The following is a 27670-nucleotide window of genomic DNA, read 5'->3' as shown; positions in this document are numbered from 1 at the left end:
GTACACATGCACGCACGCATGCACGCACACACACACATAGAGCTCCCTCCGGGATTCCTGACTACGTAGGTCCTAATGAATAGTGGAGCTCTCTGTTTAGTATCTTCTCTCTGTGCCAGTGTAACCATGTTCGACCTTGCATGTTGCTTCGTCCACTGATTTGTCCACTGGGTTTGTTTGAGTGTTTACTACAGGCTCCAGGTCTCATCTGTGTGTGTTTGGCCCGTGTCAGATGGTCTAATTGTTATCTATGTGTGTTGTCCTGTGTTTCAGGTGTATCAGCTGTCTAAGCACCAGGTGGAGATGTTACTGGGACCAAAACAGCCACTCTTGCCTCTCCACTAAAGACGACTCCAAACCCAGCCTGCTAGAGGTGAGTTACCCCTCTGTGTTAAACAACTCCAATCAGACATACTGGTTAGATTAGAAGTAGCAATAATAAGCATGGATCAGTTCCTCACTAGTCCTGACCTTAAAGGGGCAGTCCGCAGTTGAAACAATAACAAAACGGCATCCCGCCATTGTTTAAGTAAAACGATGAACTGTGGGACTGAAGAAATGTAACCACTCTCAAATGCATAAACAAAGCTGTGGATACAAGTCTGACCATCCATGATGTCAACATTACAGTTTTAATCATGTGTTGATACAGTGTTTGTTTGCATATCGGGTTTGGCCAGTGTAGGCCGTCATTGTAAGTAAGAATTTGTTCTTAACTGACTTGCCTAGTCAAATAAAGGTTCAATGAAAATACTTTGTTTACAAACATTGAGGTTAAACAAGCTTATATTTTGGGTTCTGATGGGGTACAACAGTTGAACTAAGCGAGGCATTTCTAAGTTATATTCTTCAAGAATCAATGGGTACATATCATTCATTTATAAGTCCAAAACTAGATGTAAACATTAGAGGGGAAGACTTCAACTAAACCCTAGATCAGTGGCAACCAATCACAAGCTCCTATGATGATCTCAGTCCATTCTCATTTGGCCTTGTAACAGCCCAGCAAGTCATGTGGTCATACCAGGTCAAAGCTATCTTACTGTTGTCAGCCATTTTTAAAACAGCCCATAAAACCTCGGGAGACATGGTTAACGTACTCCCAACAAGATAATGGGCCATGTTAAAGCCTCTCTGACCTTTCCAAAACTCTCTCTCCCAGTTCTTCATCGTGGTGGCTTTTGATAGGCCCACTGGAGCCAGTGTGTTGAAGAATGGGTTCACTGTTTCACAGTTTTTCCTGTCTTATGTACAATGCTGTATAAAGTTGCCATGGTGTCCAGTTAGTGTGTACTGTGCCCGAGTGTGCTTTTATCAGAAAATGAATGTTAGTAATGATGTTTTCAAAATGTTCAAAATCTGTCATTGAAGACTGAGCTCAATATGAAACCTCTTTTTTCAGACCTCTTTAGAGAAAAACATCTGACAAGCTTTAATTGTGATGAGAACCCCTATCCGTTTAAGTATTGTTATGTTACGGCAAGACAAGCTCGTTAAGTTCATTATAGCTATCACAGCCCCCCTAGACACTCCTCACCTCCTCAGAGCATACCTATGCCCTGACAGCATCACCGCTGTGGTACAGCCAGCCACCCCAGTCTTCTACTGCCTTTGGTGTTAGAGCCAAGAGTGTTAACACACAGCTAAGTCCCTCTGCCACTATTAGGAGCCCCACTCACAGGCGGCTGTTTCTGAAAGGAGAGGGTCTGATTGGGTCCAGGGAGACTGATGTACTCAACTGGAGGAGTGTGGTTAGGTGAGTCAGAGTGAGTTAGTCGGGCCATACCATGACAATAAATGGAAAAAAAGTCCGATATGAGGTTCTGTAAAGATGGTCAGAAATAAAGTCTGAGTTCAGGTCTTCTGCTTGGAGCCCCATCTTGCCATCATTCCGCCATCTTTGCCATCTGGTGTGTCACACTGCTCCTCCACTTTAGGATGTTGTTGTTTCCCTCTGAGCAGAGCAGAACTTCACCCTCTTGTTTCCTCCTCCTCCTCTCAGCCACATAAACAGGACAGGTGTTTTACGTTGTTTTCTTTAACCCGTGAGTGTTTGTGTCACCTCCTGTCCTCCAGAATTCTGCTTCCTGTCCAAGCCTTGTGGCCAAGGATGTTCCACCATCACCCTCAGGGATAACCCAAGACTTTACCCTGTCGCTAAGCAACGTGGAGCAGGTACAGTATACCCTTACCCTTGTTAGATATTATCCTAAATGTGGTACAGCCGGATAGGACTAAAGTAACTCTTGGTCTTAGAGGGAGATTGGTGGGAATCATAGTCATCAATCCCTAAATGGTTGCTCTTTGGGAGTGAGCTGAGACAGCTGCAGTGACTGTGTGGGAGAGGTTAGAACCAAAATGATACCTCGTAGCTGTCTGGTCCCACCAGGTTCTCACCTCGTAGCTGACTGTTCCCACCAGGTTCTCACCTCGTAGCTGACTGTTCCCACCAGGTTCTCACCTCGTAGCTGACTGTTCCCACCAGGTTCTCACCTCATAGCTCTGTTCCCACCAGGTTCTCACCTCGTAGCTGACTGTTCCCACCAGGTTCTCACCTCATAGCTCTGTTCCCACCAGGTTCTCACCTCGTAGCTGACTGTTCCCACCAGGTTCTCACCTCATAGCTCTGTTCCCACCAGGTTCAATCAATCAATCAAATGTATTTATAAAGCCCTTTTTACATCAGCCGATGTCACAAAGTGCTGTACAGAAACCCAGTCTAAAACCCCAAACAGCAAGCAATGCAGATGTAGAAGCACGCTGGCTAGGAAAAAGGAACCTAGGACAGGAACCTAGGAAGAAACCTAGAGAGGAACCAGGCTCCGAGGGGTGCCTAGTCCTCTTCTGGCTGTGCTGGGTGGAGATTATAACAGAACATGGCCAAGATGTTCAAACGTTCATAGATGACCAGCAGGGTCAAAGAATAACAATCACAGTGGTTGTAGAGGGTACAACAGGTCAGCACCTCAGGAGTAAATGTCAGACAGGTTCTCTGATGTCTTATGTATGTATACAGTCATTTACAGACATATGGAGACATTCAAAGAACATATAGCAATCTTTAGTACTATTCACCCTATCTTTCTACTTTTGTACATTTTGTACCTTCAGACACTGATTTCAGATCCGTCTGTATAACCCCAATCCTAGCCTCAACATATTGAATGTGAGCCAGAAGCTGATATTGTATCTGTGATGAGGGTCTGACTCTGTCTGTTAGCATGTGACATTCCATCCCTGACTAGTTGCCAGGTCTGGTCAGTCGTAACTATAACCCTCTGCCCTTTCACACACTCTCACACTGGATTTATATTGTGATAGAGAGTCACACGCACACACACACACACACACACTTTACCATCCAGATGTTGATGAATATGATGAATATGAATTATACATGATTCTGAATTTCTGCCTGGCAGGGACAATTATCCTCTTCTATTTAGATGTTTTGCATTCTTCCCCTCCCAGAGTTGTCAATGGTTACCAGAGTTGTTCAGGGGGACACAGTTCTCTCCCAGCCAGGTCCCTGTTATTATGTCTCAGTTGACACCCTATTCCCTACATAGTGTTCGTACATGTATAGAATGAACCCAGGAAGATCAACCCTGCTCGACTAATGGGTATCTAGCTCAACTAGATGGAACAGCCACTATGCTGATAATGGAACTAGAACAAGCACATCCTCTGAACAAAGAGACATCTCCAATCTCCAATACAAACATGACTAACTATGTGAAAACATGGAGTAACCTTGATGCCAGGCTGTTGCTGCTGTAGCTTTCTTGCCAATGTTGTCTAGCCAATGTTGTCTTGCCAATGTCTGGCATGGATCCATCCAATTGCAAAGCAGTCGGCTGAAGCAGAAACAGACTGTCAATCAAGCTAGGATGGGGAAAATAAAGACCTAGCAACATTTCTAAAGGCAAAATATCTATACCAAAATGTGTTTCCACAAACCCCTGCTTTCCTGGGTGATGTCAGACTGCGGCAGCCTTCTGATTGGTTTATAAATGAAGGTTTTATTGTCATGAGGACTGTTCGGTTTGTTTTGTTCTGTAGCAGGAGGAGCTTGAGTGTGACTTTGGGAGTGAGCAGAGGTACGAGGCTCGATGGCTGAACAGTGTCTCAGAGGTCAAGTGCAGTGGAGTGATGGTGAGTACAACCAATCACCTTCCTAGGAGCATGTGTCACTCAACACAATCTTGGTGAAGGTGCCAGTCAGAAATAAGATGTTTAGTGTATGGCCAATCAAAGCCATGCTTACTGGTTGTGTATGGTGAAATGGCCAATCAGCGAGCTTGTTTCTGTCCATGTAGCTGACCACAGTGGAGAGGAGTCAGGTGTTTCAGCTTAGCCTGCGGAGAAAGGGACACCTGGACAAATACATTGACAGCCCTAAACCCATGAATGGTAAGAATATACACGCGCACACACACACACACACACACACACACACACACACACACACACACACACACACACACACACACACACACACACACACACACACACACACACACACACACACACACAAGCCTACTCCCAGATGCCAGTATATTCTCAATGTTAACAGGCCATGTATTTGCCATGTGAGCCCTGAGAGCAGAAGAACTGACCTACAGCCAGAAGAACTGCATACTTTACTAGAGGACTAATGCTTCATACCATACTCACTGCTCAGTCATCAAAACACACAAGCACAAATGGTTTCTCTGTGGGAGGTGCTGGAACATGCACATGCACATCTGTTTCTCTGGGCTTCTGTTATGTCTTCCCTCTCTGTTTCTCTGGGTTTCTGTTGTCTTCCCTCTCTGTTTCTCTGGGTTTCTGTTGTCTTCCCTCTCTGTTTCTCTGGGTTTCTGTTGTCTTCCCTGTCTGTTTCTCTGGGTTTCTGTTGTCTTCCCTCTCTGTTTCTCTGGGTTTCTGTTGTCTTCCCTCTCTGTTTCTCTGGGTTTCTGTTGTCTTCCCTCTCTGTTTCTCTGGGTTTCTGTTGTCTTCCCTCTCTGTTTCTCTGGGTTTCTGTTGTCTTCCCTCTCTGTTTCTCTGGGTTTCTGTTGTCTTCCCTCTCTGTTTCTCTGGGTTTCTGTTGTCTTCCCTCTCTGTTTCTCTTGGCTTGTTATGTCTTCCCTCTCTGTTTCTCTGGGCTTGTTATGTCTTCCCTCTCTGTTTCTCTGGGTTTCTGTTGTCTTCCCTCTCTGTTTCTCTGGGCTTGTTATGTCTTCCCTCTCTGTTTCTCTGTTATGTCTTCCCTCTCTGTTTCTCTGGGCTTGTTTGTCTTCCCTCTCTGTTTCTCTGGGTTTCTGTTGTCTCCCCTCTCTGTTTCTCTGGGTTTTATGTCTTCCCTCTCTGTTTCTCTGGGTTTGTTATGTCTTCCCTCTCTGTTTCTCTGGGCTTGTTATGTCTTCCCTCTCTGTTTCTCTGGGTTTCTGTTGTCTTCCCTCTCTGTTTCTCTGGGTTTCTGTTGTCTTCCCTCTCTGTTTCTCTGGGTTTCTGTTGTCTTCCCTCTCTGTTTCTCTGGGCTTTCTGTTGTCTTCCCTCTCTGTTTCTCTTGGCTTGTTATGTCTTCCCTCTCTGTTTCTCTGGGTTTCTGTTATGTCTTCCCTCTCTGTTTCTCTGGGTTTCTGTTATGTCTTCCCTCTCTGTTTCTCTGGGTTTCTGTTATGTCTTCCCTCTCTGTTTCTCTGGGTTTCTGTTGTCTTCCCTATCTGTTTCTCTAGGTTTCTGTTGTCTTCCCTCTCTGTTTCTCTGGGTTTCTGTTGTCTTCCCTCTCTGTTTCTCTGGGTTTCTGTTGTCTTCCCTCTCTGTTTCTCTGGGTTTCTGTTGTCTTCCCTCTCTGTTTCTCTGGGTTTCTGTTGTCTTCCCTCTCTGTTTCTCTGGGTTTCTGTTGTCTTCCCTCTCTGTTTCTCTGGGTTTCTGTTGTCTTCCCTCTCTGTTTCTCTGGTTTCTGTTGTCTGTTTCTCTGGGTTTCTGTTGTCTTCCCTCTGTTTCTCTGTCTTCCCTCTCTGTTTCTCTGGGTTTCTGTTATGTCTTCCCTCTCTGTTTCTCTGGGTTTCTGTTGTCTTTTCTGTATGTCTTCCCTCTCTGTTTCTCTGGGTTTCTGTTATGTCTTCCCTCTCTGTTTCTCTGGGTTTCTGTTATGTCTTCCCTCTCTGTTTCTCTGGGTTTCTGTTATGTCTTCCATCTCTGTTTCTCTAGGTTTCTGTTGTCTTCCCTCTCTGTTTCTCTAGGTTTCTGTTATGTCTTCCCTCTCTGTTTCTCTGGGTTTCTGTTATGTCTTCCCTCTCTGTTTCTCTAGGTTTCTGTTATGTCTTCCCTCTCTGTTTCTCTAGGTTTCTGTTGTCTTCCCTATCTGTTTCTCTAGGTTTCTGTTGTCTTCCCTCTCTGTTTCTCTGGGCTTCTGTTATGTCTTCCCTCTCTGTTTCTCTGGGTTTCTGTTGTCTTCCCTGTCTGTTTCTCTGGGCTCCTGTTATGTCTTCCCTCTCTGTTTCTCTGGGTTTCTGTTATGTCTTCCCTCTCTGTTTCTCTGGGTTTCTGTTATGTCTTCCATCTCTGTTTCTCTGGGTTTCTGTTGTCTTCCCTGTCTGTTTCTCTAGGTTTCTGTTGTCTTCCCTATCTGTTTCTCTAGGTTTCTGTTGTCTTCCCTCTCTGTTTCTCTAGGTTTCTGTTGTCTTCCCTCTCTGTTTCTCTAGGTTTCTGTTATGTCTTCCCTCTCTGTTTCTCTGGGCTTCTGTTATGTCTTCCCTCTCTGTTTCTCTGGGTTTCTGTTATGTCTTCCCTCTCTGTTTCTCTGTCTTTCTGTTTCTCTGGGTTTCTGTTATGTCTTCCCTCTCTGTTTTCTGGGTTTCTGTTATGTCTTTCTGTTTCTCTGGGTCTGTTATGTCTTCCCTCTCTGTTTCTCTGGGTTTCTGTTATGTCTTCCCTCTCTGTTTCTCTCTGGGTTTCTGTTATGTCTTCCCTCTCTGTTTCTCTGGGTTTCTGTTGTCTTCCCTCTCTGTTTCTCTGGGTTTCTGTTGTCTTCCCTCTCTGTTTCTCTGGGTTTCTGTTATGTCTTCCCTCTCTGTTTCTCTGGGTTTCTGGTTTTGTCTTCCCTCTCTGTTTCTCTGGGTTTCTGTTGTCTTCCCTCTCTGTTTCTCTGGGTTTCTGTTTGTCTTCCCTCTCTGTTTCTCTGGGTTTCTGTTATGTCTTCCCTCTCTGTTTCTCTGGGTTTCTGTTATGTCTTCCCTCTCTGTTTCTCTGGGTTTCTGTTATGTCTTCCCTCTCTGTTTCTCTAGGTTTCTGTTATGTCTTCCCTCTCTGTTTCTCTGGGTTTCTGTTATGTCTTCCCTCTCTGTTTCTCTAGGTTTCTGTTATGGTTTCTGTTTCTGTTGTCTTCCCTCTCTGTTTCTCTGGGTTTCTGTTGTCTTCCCTCTCTGTTTCTCTGGGTTTCTGTTATGTCTTCCCTCTCTGTTTCTCTGGGTTTCTGTTGTCTTCCCTCTCTGTTTCTCTGGGTTTCTGGGTTGTCTTCCCTCTCTGTTTCTCTGGGTTTCTGTTATGTCTTCCCTCTCTGTTTCTCTAGGTTTCTGTTATGTCTTCCCTCTCTGTTTCTCTGGGTTTCTGTTGTCTTCCCTCTCTGTTTCTCTGGGTTTCTGTTGTCTTCCCTCTCTGTTTCTCTGGGTTTCTGTTATGTCTTCCCTCTCTGTTTCTCTGGGTTTCTGTTGTCTTCCCTCTCTGTTTCTCTGGGTTTCTGTTATGTCTTCCCTCTCTGTTTCTCTGGGTTTCTGTTATGTCTTCCCTCTCTGTTTCTCTGGGTTTCTGTTATGTCTTCCCTCTCTGTTTCTCTGGGTTTCTCTGGGTTTCTGTTGTCTTCCCTCTCTGTTTCTCTGGGTTTCTGTTGTCTTCCCTCTCTGTTTCTCTGGGTTTCTGTTGTCTTCCCTCTCTGTTTCTCTGTCTTCCCTCTCTGTTTCTCTGGGTTTCTGTTATGTCTTCCCTCTCTGTTTCTCTGGGTTTCTGTTATGTCTTCCCTCTCTGTTTCTCTGGGTTTCTGTTATGTCTTCCCTCCTCTCTGTCTTCTCTCTGTTTTCTGTTTCTGTTATGTCTTCCCTCTCTGTTTCTCTGGGTTTCTGTTATGTCTTCCCTCTCTGTTTCTCTGGGTTTCTGTTATGTCTTCCCTCTCTGTTTCTCTGGGTTTCTGTTATGTCTTCCCTCTCTGTTTCTCTGGTTTCTGTTATGTCTTCCCTCTCTGTTTCTCTGGGTTTCTGTTGTCTTCCCTCTCTGTTTCTCTGGGTTTCTGTTGTCTTCCCTGTCTGTTTCTCTAGGTTTCTGTTATGTCTTCCCTCTCTGTTTCTCTGGGTTTCTGTTGTCTTCCCTCTCTGTTTCTCTGGGTTTCTGTTGTCTTCCCTGTCTGTTTCTCTGGGTTTCTGTTATGTCTTCCCTCTCTGTTTCTCTGGGTTTCTGTTATGTCTTCCCTCTCTGTTTCTCTGGGTTTCTGTTATGTCTTCCCTCTCTGTTTCTCTAGGTTTCTGTTATGTCTTCCCTCTCTGTTTCTCTAGGTTTCTGTTATGTCTTCCCTCTCTGTTTCTCTGGGTTTCTGTTATGTCTTCCCTCTCTGTTTCTCTAGGTTTCTGTTATGTCTTCCCTCTCTGTTTCTCTGGGTTTCTGTTGTCTTCCCTCTCTGTTTCTCTGGGTTTCTGTTATGTCTTCCCTCTCTGTTTCTCTGGGTTTCTGTTATGTCTTCCCTCTCTGTTTCTCTGGGTTTCTGTTGTCTTCCCTCTCTGTTTCTCTGGGTTTCTGTTGTCTTCCCTCTCTGTTTCTCTGGGTTTCTGTTGTCTTCCCTCTCTCTGTTTCTCTGGGTTTCTGTTATGTCTTCCCTCTCTGTTTCTCTGGGTTTCTGTTGTTGTCTTCCCTCTCTGTTTCTCTGGGTTTCTGTTATCTTCCCTCTCTGTTTCTCTGGGTTTCTGTTATGTCTTCCCTCTCTGTTTCTCTGGGTTTCTGTTATGTCTTCCCTCTCTGTTTCTCTGGGTTTCTGTTATGTCTTCCCTCTCTGTTTCTCTGGGTTTCTGTTATGTCTTCCCTCTCTGTTTCTCTGGGTTTCTGTTATGTCTTCCCTCTCTGTTTCTCTGGGTTTCTGTTATGTCTTCCCTCTCTGTTTCTCTGGGTTTCTGTTATGTCTTCCCTCTCTGTTTCTCTAGGTTTCTGTTATGTCTTCCCTCTCTGTTTCTCTGGGTTTCTGTTGTCTTCCCTCTCTGTTTCTCTGGGTTTCTGTTGTCTTCCCTGTCTGTTTCTCTAGGTTTCTGTTATGTCTTCCCTCTCTGTTTCTCTGGGTTTCTGTTGTCTTCCCTCTCTGTTTCTCTGGGTTTCTGTTGTCTTCCCTGTCTGTTTCTCTGGGTTTCTGTTATGTCTTCCCTCTCTGTTTCTCTGGGTTTCTGTTATGTCTTCCCTCTCTGTTTCTCTGGGTTTCTGTTATGTCTTCCCCTCTGTTTCTCTGTTTTCTCTCTGTTTCTGTTATGTCTTCCCTCTCTGTTTCTCTGGGTTTCTGTTATGTCTTCCCTCTCTGTTTCTCTAGGTTTCTGTTATGTCTTCCCTCTCTGTTTCTCTGGGTTTCTGTTATGTCTTCCCTCTCTGTTTCTCTGGGTTTCTGTTATGTCTTCCCTCTCTGTTTCTCTGGGTTTCTGTTGTCTTCCCTCTCTGTTTCTCTGGGTTTCTGTTATGTCTTCCCTCTCTGTTTCTCTGGGTTTCTGTTATGTCTTCCCTCTCTGTTTCTCTGGGTTTCTGTTGTCTTCCCTCTCTGTTTCTCTGGGTTTCTGTTGTCTTCCCTCTCTGTTTCTCTGGGTTTCTGTTGTCTTCCCTCTCTGTTTCTCTGGGTTTCTGTTATGTCTTCCCTCTCTGTTTCTCTTTTCTGTTGTCTTCCCTCTCTGTTTCTCTGTTTCTGTCTTCCCTCTCTGTTTCTCTGGGTTTCTGTCTATGTCTTCCTCTCTGTTTCTCTGGGTTTCTGTTATGTCTTCCCTCTCTGTTTCTCTGGGTTTCTGTTATGTCTTCCCTCTCTGTTTCTCTGGGTTTCTGTTATGTCTTCCCTCTCTGTTTCTCTGGGTTTCTGTTATGTCTTCCCTCTCTGTTTCTCTGGGTTTCTGTTATGTCTTCCCTCTCTGTTTCTCTGGGTTTCTGTTATGTCTTCCCTCTCTGTTTCTCTGGGTTTCTGTTGTCTTCCCTCTCTGTTTCTCTGGGTTTCTGTTATGTCTTCCCTCTCTGTTTCTCTGGGTTTCTGTTATGTCTTCCCTCTCTGTTTCTCTGGGTTTCTGTTATGTCTTCCCTCTCTGTTTCTCTGGGTTTCTGTTATGTCTTCCCTCTCTGTTTCTCTGGGTTTCTGTTATGTCTTCCCTCTCTGTTTCTCTGGGTTTCTGTTATGTCTTCCCTCTCTGTTTCTCTGGGTTTCTGTTATGTCTTCCCTCTCTGTTTCTCTGGGTTTCTGTTATGTCTTCCCTCTCTGTTTCTCTGGGTTTCTGTTATGTCTTCCCTCTCTGTTTCTCTGGGTTTCTGTTATCTTCCCTCTCTGTTTCTCTGGGTTTCTGTTGTCTTCCCTCTCTGTTTCTCTGGGTTTCTGTTATGTCTTCCCTCTCTGTTTCTCTGGGTTTCTGTTGTCTTCCCTCTCTGTTTCTCTGGGTTTCTGTTATCTTCCCTCTCTGTTTCTCTGGGTTTCTGTTATGTCTTCCCTCTCTGTTTCTCTGGGTTTCTGTTGTCTTCCCTCTCTGTTTCTCTGGGTTTCTGTTATCTTCCCTCTCTGTTTCTCTGGGTTTCTGTTGTCTTCCCTCTCTGTTTCTCTAGTTTTATGTTATGTCTTCCCTCTCTGTTTCTCTGGGCTTCTGTTATGTCTTCCCTCTCTGTTTCATAGGTTCAGTATGATATACGCAGCCCGTGCAGTGATGTAATGGAGCCCTTTCAAATAGCCTATGTGTACTAGCAGAATGTATTGTGTTAATAAAGCCCTCCCCTTTGTCCCCTCCCTCTCCCTCTTTCTCTCAGTGGAGGTGTACAACTGTGGGGTCGGCAGTGGGGATTGTTCCCAGTGTTGGGGACGTGAGGACCAGGGTCATCTGTGTGGCTGGTGTGACAACATCTGTAGAACTAGGGATGACTGCCAGTATATGAGTAGTCAGTGTCCTGACCCCGAGATCACCAAGGTAGGAATACACACACACACACACACACACACAATGACCCATCCGCAAGATCCATAAGACTGGACACGTCTAACTGTACTGTACATACTCATTCATGCAATTCTCCATCCCGTCATTGTTGACCTAGGGCCTAATTTAGAACAGGAAGTGGTGGTGTGTCACATGACCTGTCACATGGCTCTGCCTTTCCTCTGTCTTGTGATTGGGGCTTATTTTGGAAGGGGAAGTGTTATTACAGAGCTTCATTAAACCAAGTCAGTCTAAAACATCACTCTTTACTGTACAACTCCCTGACTGAATGACACCACAGCACAGTCACAGCACTTAGGCACTGGCTCTTATGGAGGAACAAAACAACTGATCTGGAGGGATGACAGAGGGCATGGGAACACTTAGCCACTGTCTAACCCTGTCTGTCTGTCTGGGCAAGTGCGTGCGTGCGTGTGCGTGCATGTGTGTGTGCGTGCATGTGCGTGCGTGTGCATGCGTTTGTGTGTATGGAGTTCTGTGCATACCATGTCGGTATTGAGCTCGGTACACAGTCACCCACAGAAATAGAATAGAGCAATATACATTACCGATGTGATCACACTACAACCACATTGGTCAGGGAAATGAATGTGTTTATTTGGATGCAGATCTCACTGTGGTCAGCACCTAGTGGTCATTAACCCCAGTCAGCTGAACACATGGGTTCAACTCTTCAGTTGGATTCATCTGAGTGACTGTGCTCCTTTCTATCAAGGCTTCTGAATATTTGTGGTTATGTCCCTATGTTTGAACTGCCAGGCATTAAAGAGTGTTTAGAGTTGCAATCAGACCCACTCTGAACGCTGCTGAATGCTGCCTTTATCTGTGCTGCAGACAGGAAGTACGGCTCACATGAGGCTCAGTTGGCCTAAACACTTCCTGTAGATAAAACCTGCCTGGCCTGGCCAAGCAGGGGAACAAAGAAGTCTGACACACCACACACACATGCACACACACACACACACACACACACACACACACACACACACATACACACTAACACTCAACTAATCTATAGCATCTTACACAATGGGTACACCTTCATTCAAAGGCCAGCAAGGGTTTAGAGCCACAACATATAGACCAGTTGACGTTTTTTATGGGGTAGATCAGCTTTAATATTGCAGATAGATTGCAGCTTCCAACAATGTAATTGCCTGCATCATTTCCAATCCCCCATATATTTTTTGGATATACAGTACCAGTCAAAAGTTTGGACACACCTACTCATTCAATGGTTTTTCTTTATTTTTGTTTTCTACATTGTAGAATAATAGTGAAGACATCAAAACGATGAAATAACACATATGGAATTATGTAGTAACCAAAAAAGTGTGAAACAAATCAGGTGTAACAACACATGCACAGGATCGGTACATCCGAACATCACACCTGCGGGACAGGTACAGGATGGCAACAACAACTGCCCGAGTTACTCCAGGAACGCACAATCCTTATATCAGTGCTCAGCCTGTCCGCAATAGGCTGAGAGTGGCTGGACTGAGGGCTTGTAAGGCAGGTCATCACCAGACTTCACCGGCAACAACGTCACCTTTGGGTACAAACCCACCGTCGCTGGACCAGACAGGACTGGCAAAAAGTGCTATTCACTGACGAGTCGTAGTTTTGTCTCACCGAGGGTGATGGTCGGATTCACGTTTATCGTCGAAGGAATGAGCGTTACACTGAGGCCTGTACTCTGGAACGGGATCGATTTGGAGGTGGAGGGTCCATCATGGTCTGGGGCGGTGTGTCACAGCATCATTGGACTGAGCTTGTTATCATTGCAGGCAATCTCAACGCTGTGCGTTACAAGGAAGACATCCTCCTCCTTCATGTGGTACCCTTCCTGCAGGCTCATCCTGACATGACCCTCCAGCATGACCCTCCTGCAAGACAGGAATGCTAGTGTTCTACCATGGCCAGCGAAGAGCCCGGATCTCAATCCCATTGAGCACGTCTGGGACCTGTTGGATCGGCGAGTGAGGGCTACGACCATTCCCCCCAGAAATGTCCTGGAATTTGCAGGTGCCTTGGTGGAAGAGTGGGGTAACATCTCACAGCAAGAACTGCCAAATCTGATGCAGTCCATGAGGAGGAGATGCACTGCAGTACTTAATGCAAATACTGACTTACTTTTGATTTTGACCCCCCTTTTGTCCAGGGACACTATTCAATTTCTGTTAGTCACATGTCTGTGGAACTTGTTCAGTTTATCTCAGTTGTTGAATCTTGTTATGTTCATACAAATATTTACACGTTACGTTTGCTGAAAATAAACGCAGTTTATTTTTTTGCTGAGTTTATATATACACATCTTCTTCTTTTTTTCCCCACTAACCTTCCACCCATCCCCTAATTGGAGTAAACTAATGAACAACAACACTTAAGATTCTACTTCCAGCCTTTACATACTATATACATTTTATATAGTAAAATAGTCAAATGTTCCTAGCTTCACGTTCCTAGGAACATGAAGTGAGGCGGCCATCTCTGTCGGCGCCGGAAGTACAACAACAACTTTATTTGACTCTATGTAAACTGGAAACCACATATCCTGAGGCTGCATTTATTGTAGCTGGGGATTTTAACAAGGCTGATCTGAAAACAAGACTCCCCAAATTATATCAGCATATTGATTGTGCAACCAGGGCTGATAAAACCCTGGATCATTGTTATTCTAACTTCCGCGACGCATATAAGGCCCTCCCCCACCCTCCTTTCGGAAAAGCTGACCACGACTCCATTTTGTTGCTTCCAGCCTATAGACAGAAACTAAAGCAGGAAGCTCCCGCGCTCAGGTCTGTTCAACGCTGGTTCGACCAATCTGATTCCACGCTTCGATCATGTGGATTGGGATATGTTCCGCACTGCGTCCAACAACAACATGGACGAATACGCTGATTCGGTGAGAGAGTTCATTAGAAAGTGCATCGGCAATGTCGTACCCACAGCAACTATTAAAACATTCCCAAACCAGAAACCGTGGATTGATGGCAGCATTCTCGCAAAACTGAAAGGGTGAACCACTGCTTTTAACCAGGGCAAGGTGAACGGAAACATGACCAAATACAAACAGTGTAGCTATTCCCTCCGCAAGGCAATCAAATAAGCTAAGCGTCAGTATAGAGACAAAGTAGAGTTGCAATTCAATGGCTCAGACACAAGAGGTATGTTGCAGGGTCTACAGTAGATCACGGATTACAAAAAGAAAACCAGCCCCGTTGCGGACCAGGATGTCTTGCTCTCAGACAGACTAAATAACTTCTTTGCTCGCTTTGAGGATAATACAGTGCCACTGACACGGCCCGCTACCAAAACCTGCGGACTCTCCTTCACTGCAGCCGACGTGAGTAAAACATTTAAACGTGTTAACCCTCGCAAGGCTGCAGGCCCAGGTGGCATCCCCAGCCGCGTCCTCAGAGCATGCGCAGACCAGCTGGCTGGTGTCTTTACGGACATATTCAATCAGTCCTTATCCCAGTCTGCTGTCCCCACATGCTTCAAGATGGCCACCATTGTCCCTGTATCTAAGAAAGCAAAGGCAACTGAGCAAAGGCAACTGACTGTCGCCCTGTAGTACTCACTTCCATCATCATGAAGTGCTTTGAGAGACTAGTCAAGGACCATATCACCTCCCCCCTCCCTGACACCCTAGACCCACTCCAATTTGCTTACCGCTCCAATAGCTCCACAGACGACGCAATCGCGACCACACTGCACATTACCCTAACCCATCTGGACAAGAGGAATACCTATGTGAGAATGCTGTTCATCAACTACAGCTCAGCATTTAACACCATAGTACCCTCCAAACTCATCATCAAGCTGGACCCCGCCCTGTGCAACTGGGTCCTGGACTTCCTGGCGGGCCGCCCCCAGGTGGTGAGGGTAGGTAACAACATCTCCACCCCACTGATCCTCAACACTGGGGCCCCACAAGGGTGCATTCTGAGCCTTCTCCTGTACTCCCTGTTCACCCACGACTGCGTGGCCATGCACGCCTCCAACTCAATCATCAAGTTTTCGGACGACACCACAGTGGTAGGCTTGATTACCAACAACGACAAGACGGCCTACAGGGAGGAGGTGAGGGACCTCAGAGTGTGGTGTTAAATAACCTCACACTCAACGTCAACAAAACAAAGGAGATGATTGTGGACTTCAGGAAACATTAGAGGGAGCACCCCCCCCCCCCTATCCACATCGACGGGACAGTAGTGGAGAGGGTAGTGAGTTTTAAGTTCCTCGGCTTACACATCACGGACAACCTGAATTGGTCCACCCACACAGACAGCGTTGTGAAGAAGGCGCAGCAGCGCCTCTTCAACCTCAGGAGGCTGAAGAAATTCGGCTTGCCACCAAAAGCACTCACAAACTTTCACAGATGCACAATCGAGAGCATCCTGCTCCGCCCACAACCGCAAGGCTCTCCAGAGGGTAGTGAGGTCTGCACAACGCATCACCGGGGGCAAACTGCCTGCTCTCCAGGACACCTACACCACCCGATGTCACAGGAAGGCCATAAAGATCATCAAGGACAACAACAACTCGAGCCACTGCCTGTTCACCCCACTATCATCCAGAAGGCGAGGTCAGTACAGATACATCAAAGCAGGGACCAAGAAACTGATAAACAGCTTCTATCTCATGGACATCAGTCTGGTAAACAGCCACCACTAACATTGAGTGGCTGCTGCCAACATACTGACTCAACTCCAGCCACTTTAATAATGGAAATTGATGTAAAAAATGTATCACCAGCCACTTTAAACAATGCCACTTTATATAATGTTTACATACCCTACATTACTCATCTCATATGTATATACTGTACTCTATACCATCTACTGCATCTTGCCATCTTTATGTAATACATGTATCACTAGCCACTTTAAACTATGCCACTTTATGTTTACATACCCTACATTACTCATCTCATATGTATATACTGTACTCGATACCATCTACTGCATCTTGCCTATGTCGTTCTGTACCATCACTCATTCATATATCTTTATGTACATATTCTTTATCCCTTTATACTTGTGTGTATAAGGTAGTAGTTGTGGAATTGTTAGGTTAGATTACTCATTGGTTATTACTGCATTGTCGGAACTAGAAGCACAAGCATTTCACTACACTCGCATTAACATCTGCTAACCATGTGTTTGTAACAAATAAAATTTGATTTGATTTGATTTTATGGACACAATCTATTTTACAATAGTTCTATTTTGTTTTTACTCCTATCCTTCCGCTAACCTCAATCCCTCCCATCTATTTCTGAAGATCATGCAGTTTGATTTATTTTTGCCATATATTTTTAACTGCTGTTTCACAAATGTTTTTAACCGATATACATTTTACTGACATGGCATATTTTACACGAGTTATCGTGTTGTTATTAGTACCACCATTCAGCTCCACTCAATCCATCCCATCTATATCCTAACACCATCCATACTGGATTTATTTTTGCCTTATATTTTAAAACTGTGCTGTGATGTGTCACAAAAGTTCTGATCCTTTCTATTCTCATAGTTTCTACAGATTGTAAATGAAAGATTAATACAATTCTAAAAGTAATACTTTTTTATTGATCTATTGACTATGACATTTCAAATCACCCAGCAGTGCTATCTGCAGTTAGCTCCAGGTAAATGTTGCAATTCTTCAGCCATTCCTGGACCTGCGAGCAAATCAAGCTATGTATGGACATTACCATAACAAATGATCTAATGATTCTGTCTCTTCGCAGCAAAATCTGCAGAGCTAGGATGGCTGTATCCCTCGTATATATAACATTGCAAGAATTATGTATAATATTTTAATTTGAAAAACTCAAAGTAATGAATCCAGCGTTATTTTGCATATCAGTTCATAAACCATGTGCCATAGAATCGATACGTCAGAAATCTCTTCCCAACTATTTTGCAATCTATATGGTAAATGTTGTCAATTTATTCATCCTTAAATGAAACTGGTGTACTTTTTAGTCATCACAATTTTCTTTAACCTTTCTAGCGCAGGCGTTCCGCTAGCAGAACCCCTCGACAACATTCCGCTGAAAAGGCAGCGCACGAAAGTCAAAAATATTTCTTTGAAAATGTAACTTTCACACATTAACAAGTCCAATACAGCAAATGAAAGATAAACATCTTGTTAATCTACTCATCATGTCCGATTTCACAAATGCTTTACAGCGAAAGCACAACATATGATTATGTTAGGTCACAGCCAAGTCTAAAAAACACACAGCCATTTTTCCAGCCGAAGATAGGAGTCACAAAAAGCAGAAATATAGATCAAATTAATCACTAACCTTTGATGATCATCAAATGACACTCATAGGACATCATGTTACACAATACATGTATGTTTTGTTCGATAATGTGCATACTTATATCCAAAAATCTCAGTTTACATTGGCGCCTTACGTGCAGTAATGTTTTGATTCCATAACATCCGGTGATTTTGCAGAAATACTCATAATAAACATTGATAAAAGATACAACTGTTATTCACAGAATTAAAGACAGACTTCTCCTTAATGCAACCGCTGTGTCAGATTTCAAAAAAACTTTTCGGAAAAAGCATAATCTGAGAACGGTGCTCAGAGCCCAATACAGCCAGAGAAATATCTGCCATTTTGGAATCAACAGAAGTTAGAAATAACACCAAAAATATTCACTTACCTTTGATGTTCTTCATCAGAAGGCACTCCCAGGAATCCCAGTTCGACAATAAATGACTTATTTGTTCCATAAAGTTCCATAAAGTCCATCATTTATGTCCAAATATCCACTTGTTGTTAGCGTGTTCAGCCCACTAATTCATCTTCATGTGGCGCGAGCACTTCGTCCAGACAAAAACTTGAAAAGTTCCGTTACAGGTCGTAGAAACAAGTCAAACGATGTATGGAATCAATCGTTAGGATGTTTTTAACATAAAACATCAATAATGTTCCAACTGGAGAATTCCTATGTATGAAGAAAAGCACTGGAACGAGAGATAACTCTGTCGGGAGCGCGCATCACGAGCCTGAGACACTCTGCCAGACCACTGACTCAAACAGGTCTCATGAGCCCCTCCTTTATAGTAGAAGCCTCATTCAAGTCTCTAAAGACGGCTGACATCTAGTGGAAGCCGTAGGAAGTCCAACTTTATCCATATCCCACTGTGTATTCGGTAGGCCAAGCTTTGAAAAACTACAAACCTCAGATGTCCCACTTCCTGGTTGGATTTTTCTCAGGTTTTCACCTGACATATGAGTTATGTTATACTCACAGACATCATTCAAACAGTTTTAGAAATGTCAGAGTGTTTTCTATCCAATACTAATAATAATCTGCATACATTAGCATCTGTGACAGAGTAGGAGGCTGGGCACGCTATTCATCCAAAAGTTAAAATGCTGCCCCCTATCCCAATTTTGGTCTTTAATGCAGGGCCAACAGTTCCTTACTTTTTCCCCCTTTCACTTGCCTCTTCCATTTTTCGGTAATACTGCAATAAGTTGGTTGTAATTTTGAGTAGAGCAGACATTTCCATATAATTTTGTTAGCTGCGTGTGTGACATAACTCCACTAGTCCTATTTTTTTATATTATTTACAAAGATTATACTTAATCATTTTTTTATTTGTAATTTGTTGTATTATTTGTTCTGTATTTTCTGGTGGATTAAACTGAAATTGCAACCAACTTTCTATGGCTTGTTTTAAAAATAGCGATATTTTATTATTTTTCAAATAACCTAAAGTGAGAGCTTGTAATGTGAATAATGGGAAAAATGCCATTCTTGAACATTGGGTGAGTCATTCATACTAATCTGCTAGAGAACCAGTTTGGATTTAAGTATAAATTGTGTATGACTGATGCCTTTAGTGAGATGTCAAATGCTTTAATATTTCATCATTTCTGCCCTCCGAACTCATATTCATTATATAAATTGGCCTGTTTAATTTTGTCTAGCTTGCCGTTCCAAATAAAATGGAACATTTTTGGCTCATATATTTAAAAAAACAGGTCGCTGGTTATAGACAAGACCATAAGCAAATAGGTAAACTGGGATATGACTAAAGCGTTCATCAGGGTGATTTTTCCACAATAGAGAGGTATTATTTCTATCTATTTTTGCTAACTTTCTATGAAAATGTATTGCAGTTAGATTATTTATTTATTTCGGGATATATATACCGAGTACTGTATGTCCACATCACCGTTAAACTATTTAATTGCTAAACTACACGGTAATGAAAAGTTGTATTTTTTCAGTGATCCAATACGTAATATAGTACACTTATCATAATTTGATTGCAATCAAAGAGGTTAGAAAAAGTATCCAGATCCTCTATGAGGCTGTGGAAGGATCTAAATAGTGGATTTAAAAGAAAACATTAATCATCAGCGTACAATGGCACCTTTATTTTTAACCCCTAGATTTCTAGCCCCTTGATATTATTGTTGGATCTGATTTTAATTGCTAACATTTCAATGGCCATAGTAAATAGATATGCCGATAGTGGACAACCTTGTTTAACTCCTCTTGACAGTTTAATACTTTCTGAGAAGTAGCCATTATTTACTATTTTACACCTGGAGTTACAATGTATAACTTTAACCCATTGTATAAGAGATTTTCCAAAATTGAAATATTCCAGGCATTTGTATATAAATTCCAGTTGTACTTTATCAAAAGCCTTTTCATAGTCAGCTTTGAATACCAGGCCTAGTTTCCCAGTTTTTCAATTGTGTTCCATTGTTTCCAGTACTGGCCTGATATTGTATCCAATGTATCGTCCATGTAAAAAACCTGTCTGATTAGGATGAATAATATCCTACAATAACCTTTTCATCCAATGTGCTATGCATTTTTAAGGGGTCTCCAATTGTTTTTGGACTCAATCTTTATATTTACCACTTGGATCCTGTTTCAGTAATAATGAAATCAGACCTAGTTGAGTATCTGATAATCTACCATTTTTATAGGAGTGGTTAAACATGCTAATAACGGTCCTCTGACTGTATCAAAAAACGTTTTGGTATACTTCCACGGGTATGCCATCCAGCCCTGGAGTTTTCCCGGACTTACATGCTTTAATTGCATCAAGAACTTCCTCCTCTGTAATTTGCCCTTCAAATGAGTCTTTCTGTACAGCTGTTAATTTTACATTATTAATATTTTTTTAAATCATAACATTTACTTCAGTTAGTTGAGATGGAGGAGACTGAAATTAAAACATCTGCTTAAAGTACTTTGCTTCCTCTTTCAAAATATCATTTGGGGAATCATGGGTGACTCCATCTTTTGCAACAAGTTTCAATAAATTATTCTTGGTAGCATTTCTATGTTGAAGATTAAAAAATAATTTTGTTAATTTCTCTACATATTCCATCCAGTTCACTTTATTTTTTATCATATCTAACACTCCATTTCTTTTTGTTTTACCTCTAACTTATTCTGTGCCTCTATGGTACAGTTTTTATTGATATCTATGTTTACTGTTTACTGTTTACTGTCCTAGTTAAAAACAAATTACCATCCAATAGGCTTTGATAAAATTTCCAATATACTCACCCATGTGGAAATTCTGTAAGAGCAATATATATGCCAATTATTTGGGGTCCAACCGCATTGTCCCTTATCAACACTTTTTAAACTTTTGGTGCCAGCGAGAATGACATAAGAAAGTAATCAAGATGATTAGCTTGATTGAGCCTCCGCCATGTATATCTCACTAGGTCCGGATATTTAAGCCTTCATATATCCACTAGTTGCAATATATCCATGACATTCGTGATTTCCTTAAGTGCTTGAGGGTGATCTTATGTAGTGAGATTTCCTTCTCGGCCAATTGAAGTATTTAATACAATATTATAATCTCCTACCATAATAATAGAGTATTGTATTGTTTGTAGGTTTGATAAATTATTATATACATTTTCAAAGAAGCGATGACCATCATTATTTGGACCATATAGGTTAATGACCCATATCTGTTTATGGTCCAATAATACATTTTAAATCATCTACCTTGCAGATCTGTTTGGACAATGTGCACATTCAGATCAAAATTATTGTTAATTAATTTCATGGCCCCTTTTGAGTTTCTTTGTCCATGGGAGAGGTATATTTCACTCTCCCCCACCCCCCAGTCCTTTTTCCACACAACTTTATCTAAAATTTTGAATGAGTTTCCTGTAAACAATAGGTATTATATTCCTTCTCTTTTAGCCAGGTAAATACTGATCGTCTTTTCTTATTATCTGCTAAGCCATTACAATTAGAACTAGCTATACTTATTTCACCATTTACCATAATGAGATTCAAGTCTCAATTCTATATATCATAATATATGTTTGTAAACTTACCATTAAAAAGTACCATAGTGTTTGAGTGTCCATATTGAGTGTCGATATTTGCATTGCTACTAAGTAAACCTCCAATTGTTCTCCACTATTCCACCCGCTAATCCACCCCATCCCAAATGGGGTTGTCATCCCATTGACTGGCAGAACACCCACCGTCCCCCCCCGGATTCCAATGCCAGTAGAAGTTAGCATTGTTCACTCTGTCAGCCCACTCAGTGTCCCTGCGTGACTCTCTGTATCAGCCATTGTGTCAGTGTCATGACTCATGGTTTGTTGTGTGAGAGTGTCCGTCTGTGTGTGTGTATCCCGCTTAGATGACTGAGGTTAAAAGTGTTGAAATCCTCTATTCATGGGCAGCCCAATGTAACACACACACACTGAAACAGCTCCCTCAGGGGAGGTGGTTGTAAGACAGTAAACTGGAGCTGTGGTTGTGGGAGACTGGGAGCGTGATGCAATGCTTTGGCAGCCATGTTTTCCCAGACAGTCTCACCAGGAGTTAGTTGGAGTTACAGTCAGAGTTCTCAGTCTTATGGGGGAGTATCTGTTCTACCACAGTATCACCAACGGTTTACTGTTACTCTGTCCACCACAGTGACTATGTCTAAAGATTGTATGGGCTGCTCCTGTAATGTTTCCCTTTCTGTGCCACATTTTTATTTAGTCAGCTTACAGTTGGGAAATCAGTCATTCTAGCATATTCTTTGAGCATAAACAGTAATATGAAGTATATGTTATGTGGATAGACAAGCCAGTAAAATACAGTAATGTGTTCTATGTTTGTAATACTGTAGGTAATAAAGGCAGTTGTCTGCGAGGATCAATCTGCGAAGAGTAGTTAAGATGGACTGCAACGGTACACAGTATGGTCTCAAACAGTGGGTTTGAACCAATAATGTTGATGTTTACGGTATGACCTGAACACCTGACCATGATAGAAATCTGGAGGCAGGATCCTTGAAGGATCTTTAGCCAAATGATCAGTGTATCTCCACAAGAGCCCAACCAATTCATAAATTCCTGTCAAGATTATCTGGAGCATTGTAGAGGTCTTTAGAGATCCTTTATTGTTAAATGCGTTTTGAGATCAGGAAATCTCCTGATGTTATTGTACTGTACTTTGCTCCCCTCATCATGACTCATTCACAGAGGAGTGACGGGTGTAAATGAGCAGCATGGCAGCTAACGCTATCGCTAACACCAGACATGATAACACCCGTTAACACCAGAGCGAGAGAGATGTCCCAGATACATGGTGATAATTACTGTACCTACCAAGGAGAGCTTGGAGGTGTGTGCATTTGTGTGTGTATGTGTGTGTCACAATTTAATCTAAAGGCTTAAAAATGTGACTCATTTTGGGATAAGCTAGTTGAAGGTCAAAAACTTTGTGTTACCAAACACTTACATCAATCACCCTGTTGGTCTTATACAAATCAAATCAAATCAAATTTTATTGGTCACATACACATGGTTAGCAGATGTTAATGCAAGTGTAGCGAAATGCTTGTGCTTCTAGTTCCGACCATGCTGTAATATCTAACAAGTAATCTAACAATTTCACAACAACTACCTTATACACACAAGTGTGAAGGAATGAATAAGAATATGTACATATAAATATATGGATGAGCGATGGCCGAACGGCATAGGCAAGATGTAGTAGATGGTATAGAGTACAGTATATATATATATGAGATGAGTAATGTAGGGTATGTAAACAGTATATAAAGTGGCATTGTTTAAAGTGACTAGTGATACATTTATTATATCCAATATTTAATTATTAAAGTGGCTAGAGGTTTGAGTCAGTATGTTGACATCAGCCACTCAATGTTAGTGATGGCTGTTTAACAGTCTGATGGCCTTGAGATAGAAGCTGTTTTTTAGTCTCTCGGTCCCAGCTTTGATGCACCTGTACTGACCTCGCCTTCTGGATGATAGTGGGGTGAACAGGCAGTGGCTCAGGTGGTTGTTGTCCTTGATGATCTTTTTGGCCTTCCTGTGACATCGGGTGGTGTAGGTGTCCTGGAGAGCAGGCAGTTTGCCCCCGGTGATGCATTGGGCAGACCACACTACCCTCTGGAGAGCCTTGCGGTTGTAGGCGGAGCAGTTGCCATACCAGGCGGTGACACAGCCCGACAGGATGCTCTCGATTGTGCATCTAAAAGTTTGTGAGTCTTTTTGGTGACAAGCCAAATTTCTTCAGCCTTCTGAGGTTGAAGAGGCGCTGTTGCGCCTTCTTCACCATGCTGTCTGTGTGGGTGGACCATTTCAGTTTGTCCATGATGTGTACGCAGAGGAACTTGAAACTTTCCACCTTCTCCACTACTGTCCCGTCAATGTGGATAGAGGAGTTCTCCCTCTGCTGTTTCCTGAAGTCCACAATCATCTCCTTTGTTTTGTTGACGTTGAGTGTGAGGTTATTTTCCTGACACCACACTCCGAGGGCCCTTACCTCCTCCCTATAGGCTGTCTCGTTGTTGTTGGTAATCAAGACTACCACTGTAGTGTCGTCTGCAAACTTGATGATTGAGTTGGAGGCGTGCATGGCCATGCAGTCATGGGTGAACAGGGAGTACAGTAGAGGGCTGAGAACGTACCCTTGTGGTGCCCTAGTGTTGAGGATCAGCGGGGTGGAGATGTTGTTTCCTACCCTCACCACCTGGGGGCGGCCTGTCAGAAAGTCCAGGACCCAGTTGCACAGGGCGGGGTCGAGTCCCAGGGTCTCAAGCTTCATGACGAGTTTGGAGGGTACTATGGTGTTAAATGCTGAGCTGTAGTGAATGAACAGCATTCTTACATAGGTATGCCTCTTGTCCAGATGGGTTAGGGCAGTGTGCAGTGTGATTGCGATTGCGTCGTCTGTTGACCTATTGGGGCGGTAAGCAAATTGGAATGGGTCTAGGGTGTCAGGTAGGGTGGAGGTGATATGATCCTTGACTAGTCTCTCAAAGCACTTCATGATGACGGAAGTGAGTGCTACGGGGCGGTAGTCGTTTAGCTCAGTTACCTTAGCTTTCTTGGGAACAGGAACAATGGTGGCCCTCTTGAAGCATGTGGGAACAGCAGACTGGCATAGAGATTGACTTAATATGTCCGTAAACATACCAGCCAGCTGGTCTGCGCATGCTCTGAGGACCCGTCTAGGCCGGCAGCCTTGCGAGGATTAACACTTTTAAATGTTCTACTCACGTTGGCTGCGGATCTGAGTTCTTGGTGAATTTATAACTGTTTGCTTTTATATGGTAATATAAGTGTAAGTTACACACTATGTCCTTATTTCTCACTTTAGCTTGGAAGCACAATGTTTGTGTATCTCAGCTGTCAATCACATGAATACTTATGAATACTTTTCTTAATGTAGACCCACCCCCTCCCCTCTCACCCAGATCAAGTGGAAGCACAGTTTTTATGTGTGATAGATCTGCAGCTAGCTCGAGCCAGGCTAATAACCCACGGAGGGGTCACAGCGACCTCAGGACAGCCGGGGAAATGGTCACTCTGCGAGGCATGATGCCAAGATGACAGGAACCCCTGGAGCCTCTAGAGGTTGCCCTTAGACAATGATCTATGACCAGTTTTTCCACCCCCAAGTCTAGTCTTGAACATGAGTGGGGGGGGGGCTGACCTCAGATCAGCCCATAGGAGCAACCTCCTCTTTGTGTCTCCATGGTAGGATTTTCTAAACTAGCTAGCTACGCTACACTGGGAGTTGATGGTAGACTGCTTTTGCCTGGGAGTCAGAGATAGCTATCTCTGTGGTTGTGTTTCTGTGGTGATTGGATAAATACTCTCTCTGCATGGCTCCTTAGAGGAACACTGGGAGAAGCAAGGTCAAGGTTGAAATGATGTGTGAGAGCATGCTTCTGATCATAATATGACAAAGGAATTTCAAATACTGTAGGGACAATAGGCTACTGGAGGAATGGGAGTATAGGCTGGCTCCCTCGCTGTAGATTTGCTCTCTCTCTCACCCTCACTACCCTCTCTTCCCCATCTTCATATTCTCCCCTGTTGATCTCTCTCTTCCCTGTCTTCATATTCTCCCCTGTTGATCCCTCTCTTCCCCGTCTTCATATTCTCCCCTGTTGATCCCTCTCTTCCCTGTCTTCATATTCTCCCCTGTTGATCTCTCTCTTCCCCTGTCTTCATATTCTCCCCTGTTGATCTCTCTCTTCCCCATCTTCATATTCTCCCCTGTTGAGCTCTCTCTTCCCTGTCTTCATATTCTCCCCTGTTGATCTCTCTCTTCCCGTCTTCATATTCTCCCCTGTTGATCTCTCTCTTCCCTGTCTTCATATTCTCCCCTGTTGATCTCTCTCTTCCCCATCTTCATATTCTCCCCTGTTGAGCTCTCTCTTCCCTGTCTTCATATTCTCCCCTGTTGATCTCTCTCTTCCCTGTCTTCATATTCTCCCCTGTTGATCTCTCTCTTCCCCGTCTTCATATTCTCCCCTGTTGATCTCTCTCTTCCCCATCTTCATATTCTCCCCTGTTGATCTCTCTCTTCCCCGTCTTCATATTCTCCCCTGTTGATCTCTCTCTTCCCTGTCTTCATATTCTCCCCTGTTGATCTCTCTCTTCCCCATCTTCATATTCTCCCCTGTTGATCCCTCTCTTCCCAGTCTCCATATTCTCCCCTGTTGATCCCTCTCTTCCCTGTCTCCATATTCTCCCCTGTTGATCTCTGTCTTCCCCATCTTCATATTCTCCCCTGTTGATCCCTCTCTTCCCTGTCTCCATATTCTCCCCTGTTGATCTCTGTCTTCCCCGTATTCATATTCTCCCCTGTTGATCCCTCTCTTCCCTGTCTTCATATTCTCCCCTGTTGATCCCTCTCTTCCCCATCTTCATATTCTCCCCTGTTGATCCCTCTCTTCCCCGTCTTCATATTCTCCCCTGTTGATCCCTCTCTTCCCCGTCTTCATATTCTCCCCTGTTGATCCCTCTCTTCCCCGTCTCCATATTCTCCCCTGTTGATCCCTCTCTTCCCCGTCTTCATATTCTCCCCTGTTGATCCCTCTCTTCCCTGTCTTCATATTCTCCCCTGTTGATCCCTCTCTTCCCCATCTTCATATTCTCCCCTGTTGATCTCTCTCTTCCCCCTATTCACTCTAACAGCTCAATATCTGTACCACTCCCACTCCCTTCCATCTACCTCTCCGTCTTTCCTGCTTATTGTTCTCTCACGTTACATTTGAGTAATTTAGCAGATGCTCTTATACAGAGCAATTTACAGGAGCAGTTAGGGTTAAATACCTTGTTCAAGGGGACATCGACAGATTTTTTACGGAGTCTGCTCAGGGATTCAAACATTTCGATTACTCGCCCAATGCTCTTAACCACTAGGCTACCTTCTCCTTGACGATGTACCACTCCTCTCTGACTCTCTTTATACTGTAGCTCTCTCGCTCTCAGTCTCACTTGAGTCCTGGAAGAACTACTCAGGTTTCAGAGTACACATACAGATACAGGCCTGTAGCTCAGAGAGGTACTGACTGAAGAGCCCTCTATATAAAACCTGACCCCAAACTGAGTGGAGGGAATGTGTCTCTATCAATTATATCTAAATCTTGAGCTCAAGAGGAATATATGCAGGCACTTATCCCTCTTTCCTTCTCTCTCTTTGCCCACAGATCTCCCCCCTGAGTGGACCGTTGGAGGGGGGCACCCTGCTCACGGTGCAGGGCAGGAACATGGGCCGCAGGGCTGATGTGGTGAAGGTCTCCATCGGGATGGTTCCATGTAAAATCCTGCCTTACCGATACACCGTCTCTGTACAGTAAGTACCTTTCTTATGATTGATTGATTCATTCATTAATTGGTTGATACATGCATTCATTTATTCAGTCATTCAGTGACTTTGTGCACAGGTGTCAGAAGTTCACAAACAAAAAATGTTGTTAATTGTTTTGAATCATATTATAAACTGGGTGGTTCGAGCCCTGAATGCTGATTGGCTGACAGCCGTGGTATATCAGACCGTATACCATAGGTATGACAAAACATGTATTTTTACTGCTCTAATTTGGTAACCAGTTTATAATAGCAACAAGGCACGGGGGGGTGTGGTATATGGCCACTATACCACGGTTAAGGGCTGTGT

General features: G+C 43.5%; 1 protein-coding gene across 1 annotated transcript in view; it reads left to right on the top strand.

Annotated features, from left to right (window-relative positions):
- LOC112222240 (plexin-D1-like) overlaps positions 1 to 27670 on the top strand; it is a 118275-nt gene that overhangs the window by 28807 nt on the left and 61798 nt on the right. The window contains exons 8-13 of the mRNA XM_042304015.1: positions 274 to 373; positions 2077 to 2175; positions 4063 to 4155; positions 4320 to 4413; positions 10999 to 11156; positions 27201 to 27346. Of these exons, the coding sequence (XP_042159949.1) occupies positions 274 to 373; positions 2077 to 2175; positions 4063 to 4155; positions 4320 to 4413; positions 10999 to 11156; positions 27201 to 27346 (690 nt within the window). The remainder of the gene's footprint in view (positions 1 to 273; positions 374 to 2076; positions 2176 to 4062; positions 4156 to 4319; positions 4414 to 10998; positions 11157 to 27200; positions 27347 to 27670) is intronic.

This window comes from Oncorhynchus tshawytscha, linkage group LG22, assembly GCF_018296145.1.
Source record: "Oncorhynchus tshawytscha isolate Ot180627B linkage group LG22, Otsh_v2.0, whole genome shotgun sequence".
NCBI lineage: Eukaryota > Metazoa > Chordata > Actinopteri > Salmoniformes > Salmonidae > Oncorhynchus > Oncorhynchus tshawytscha.
This window is presented reverse-complemented; position numbering and strand designations above follow the sequence as displayed.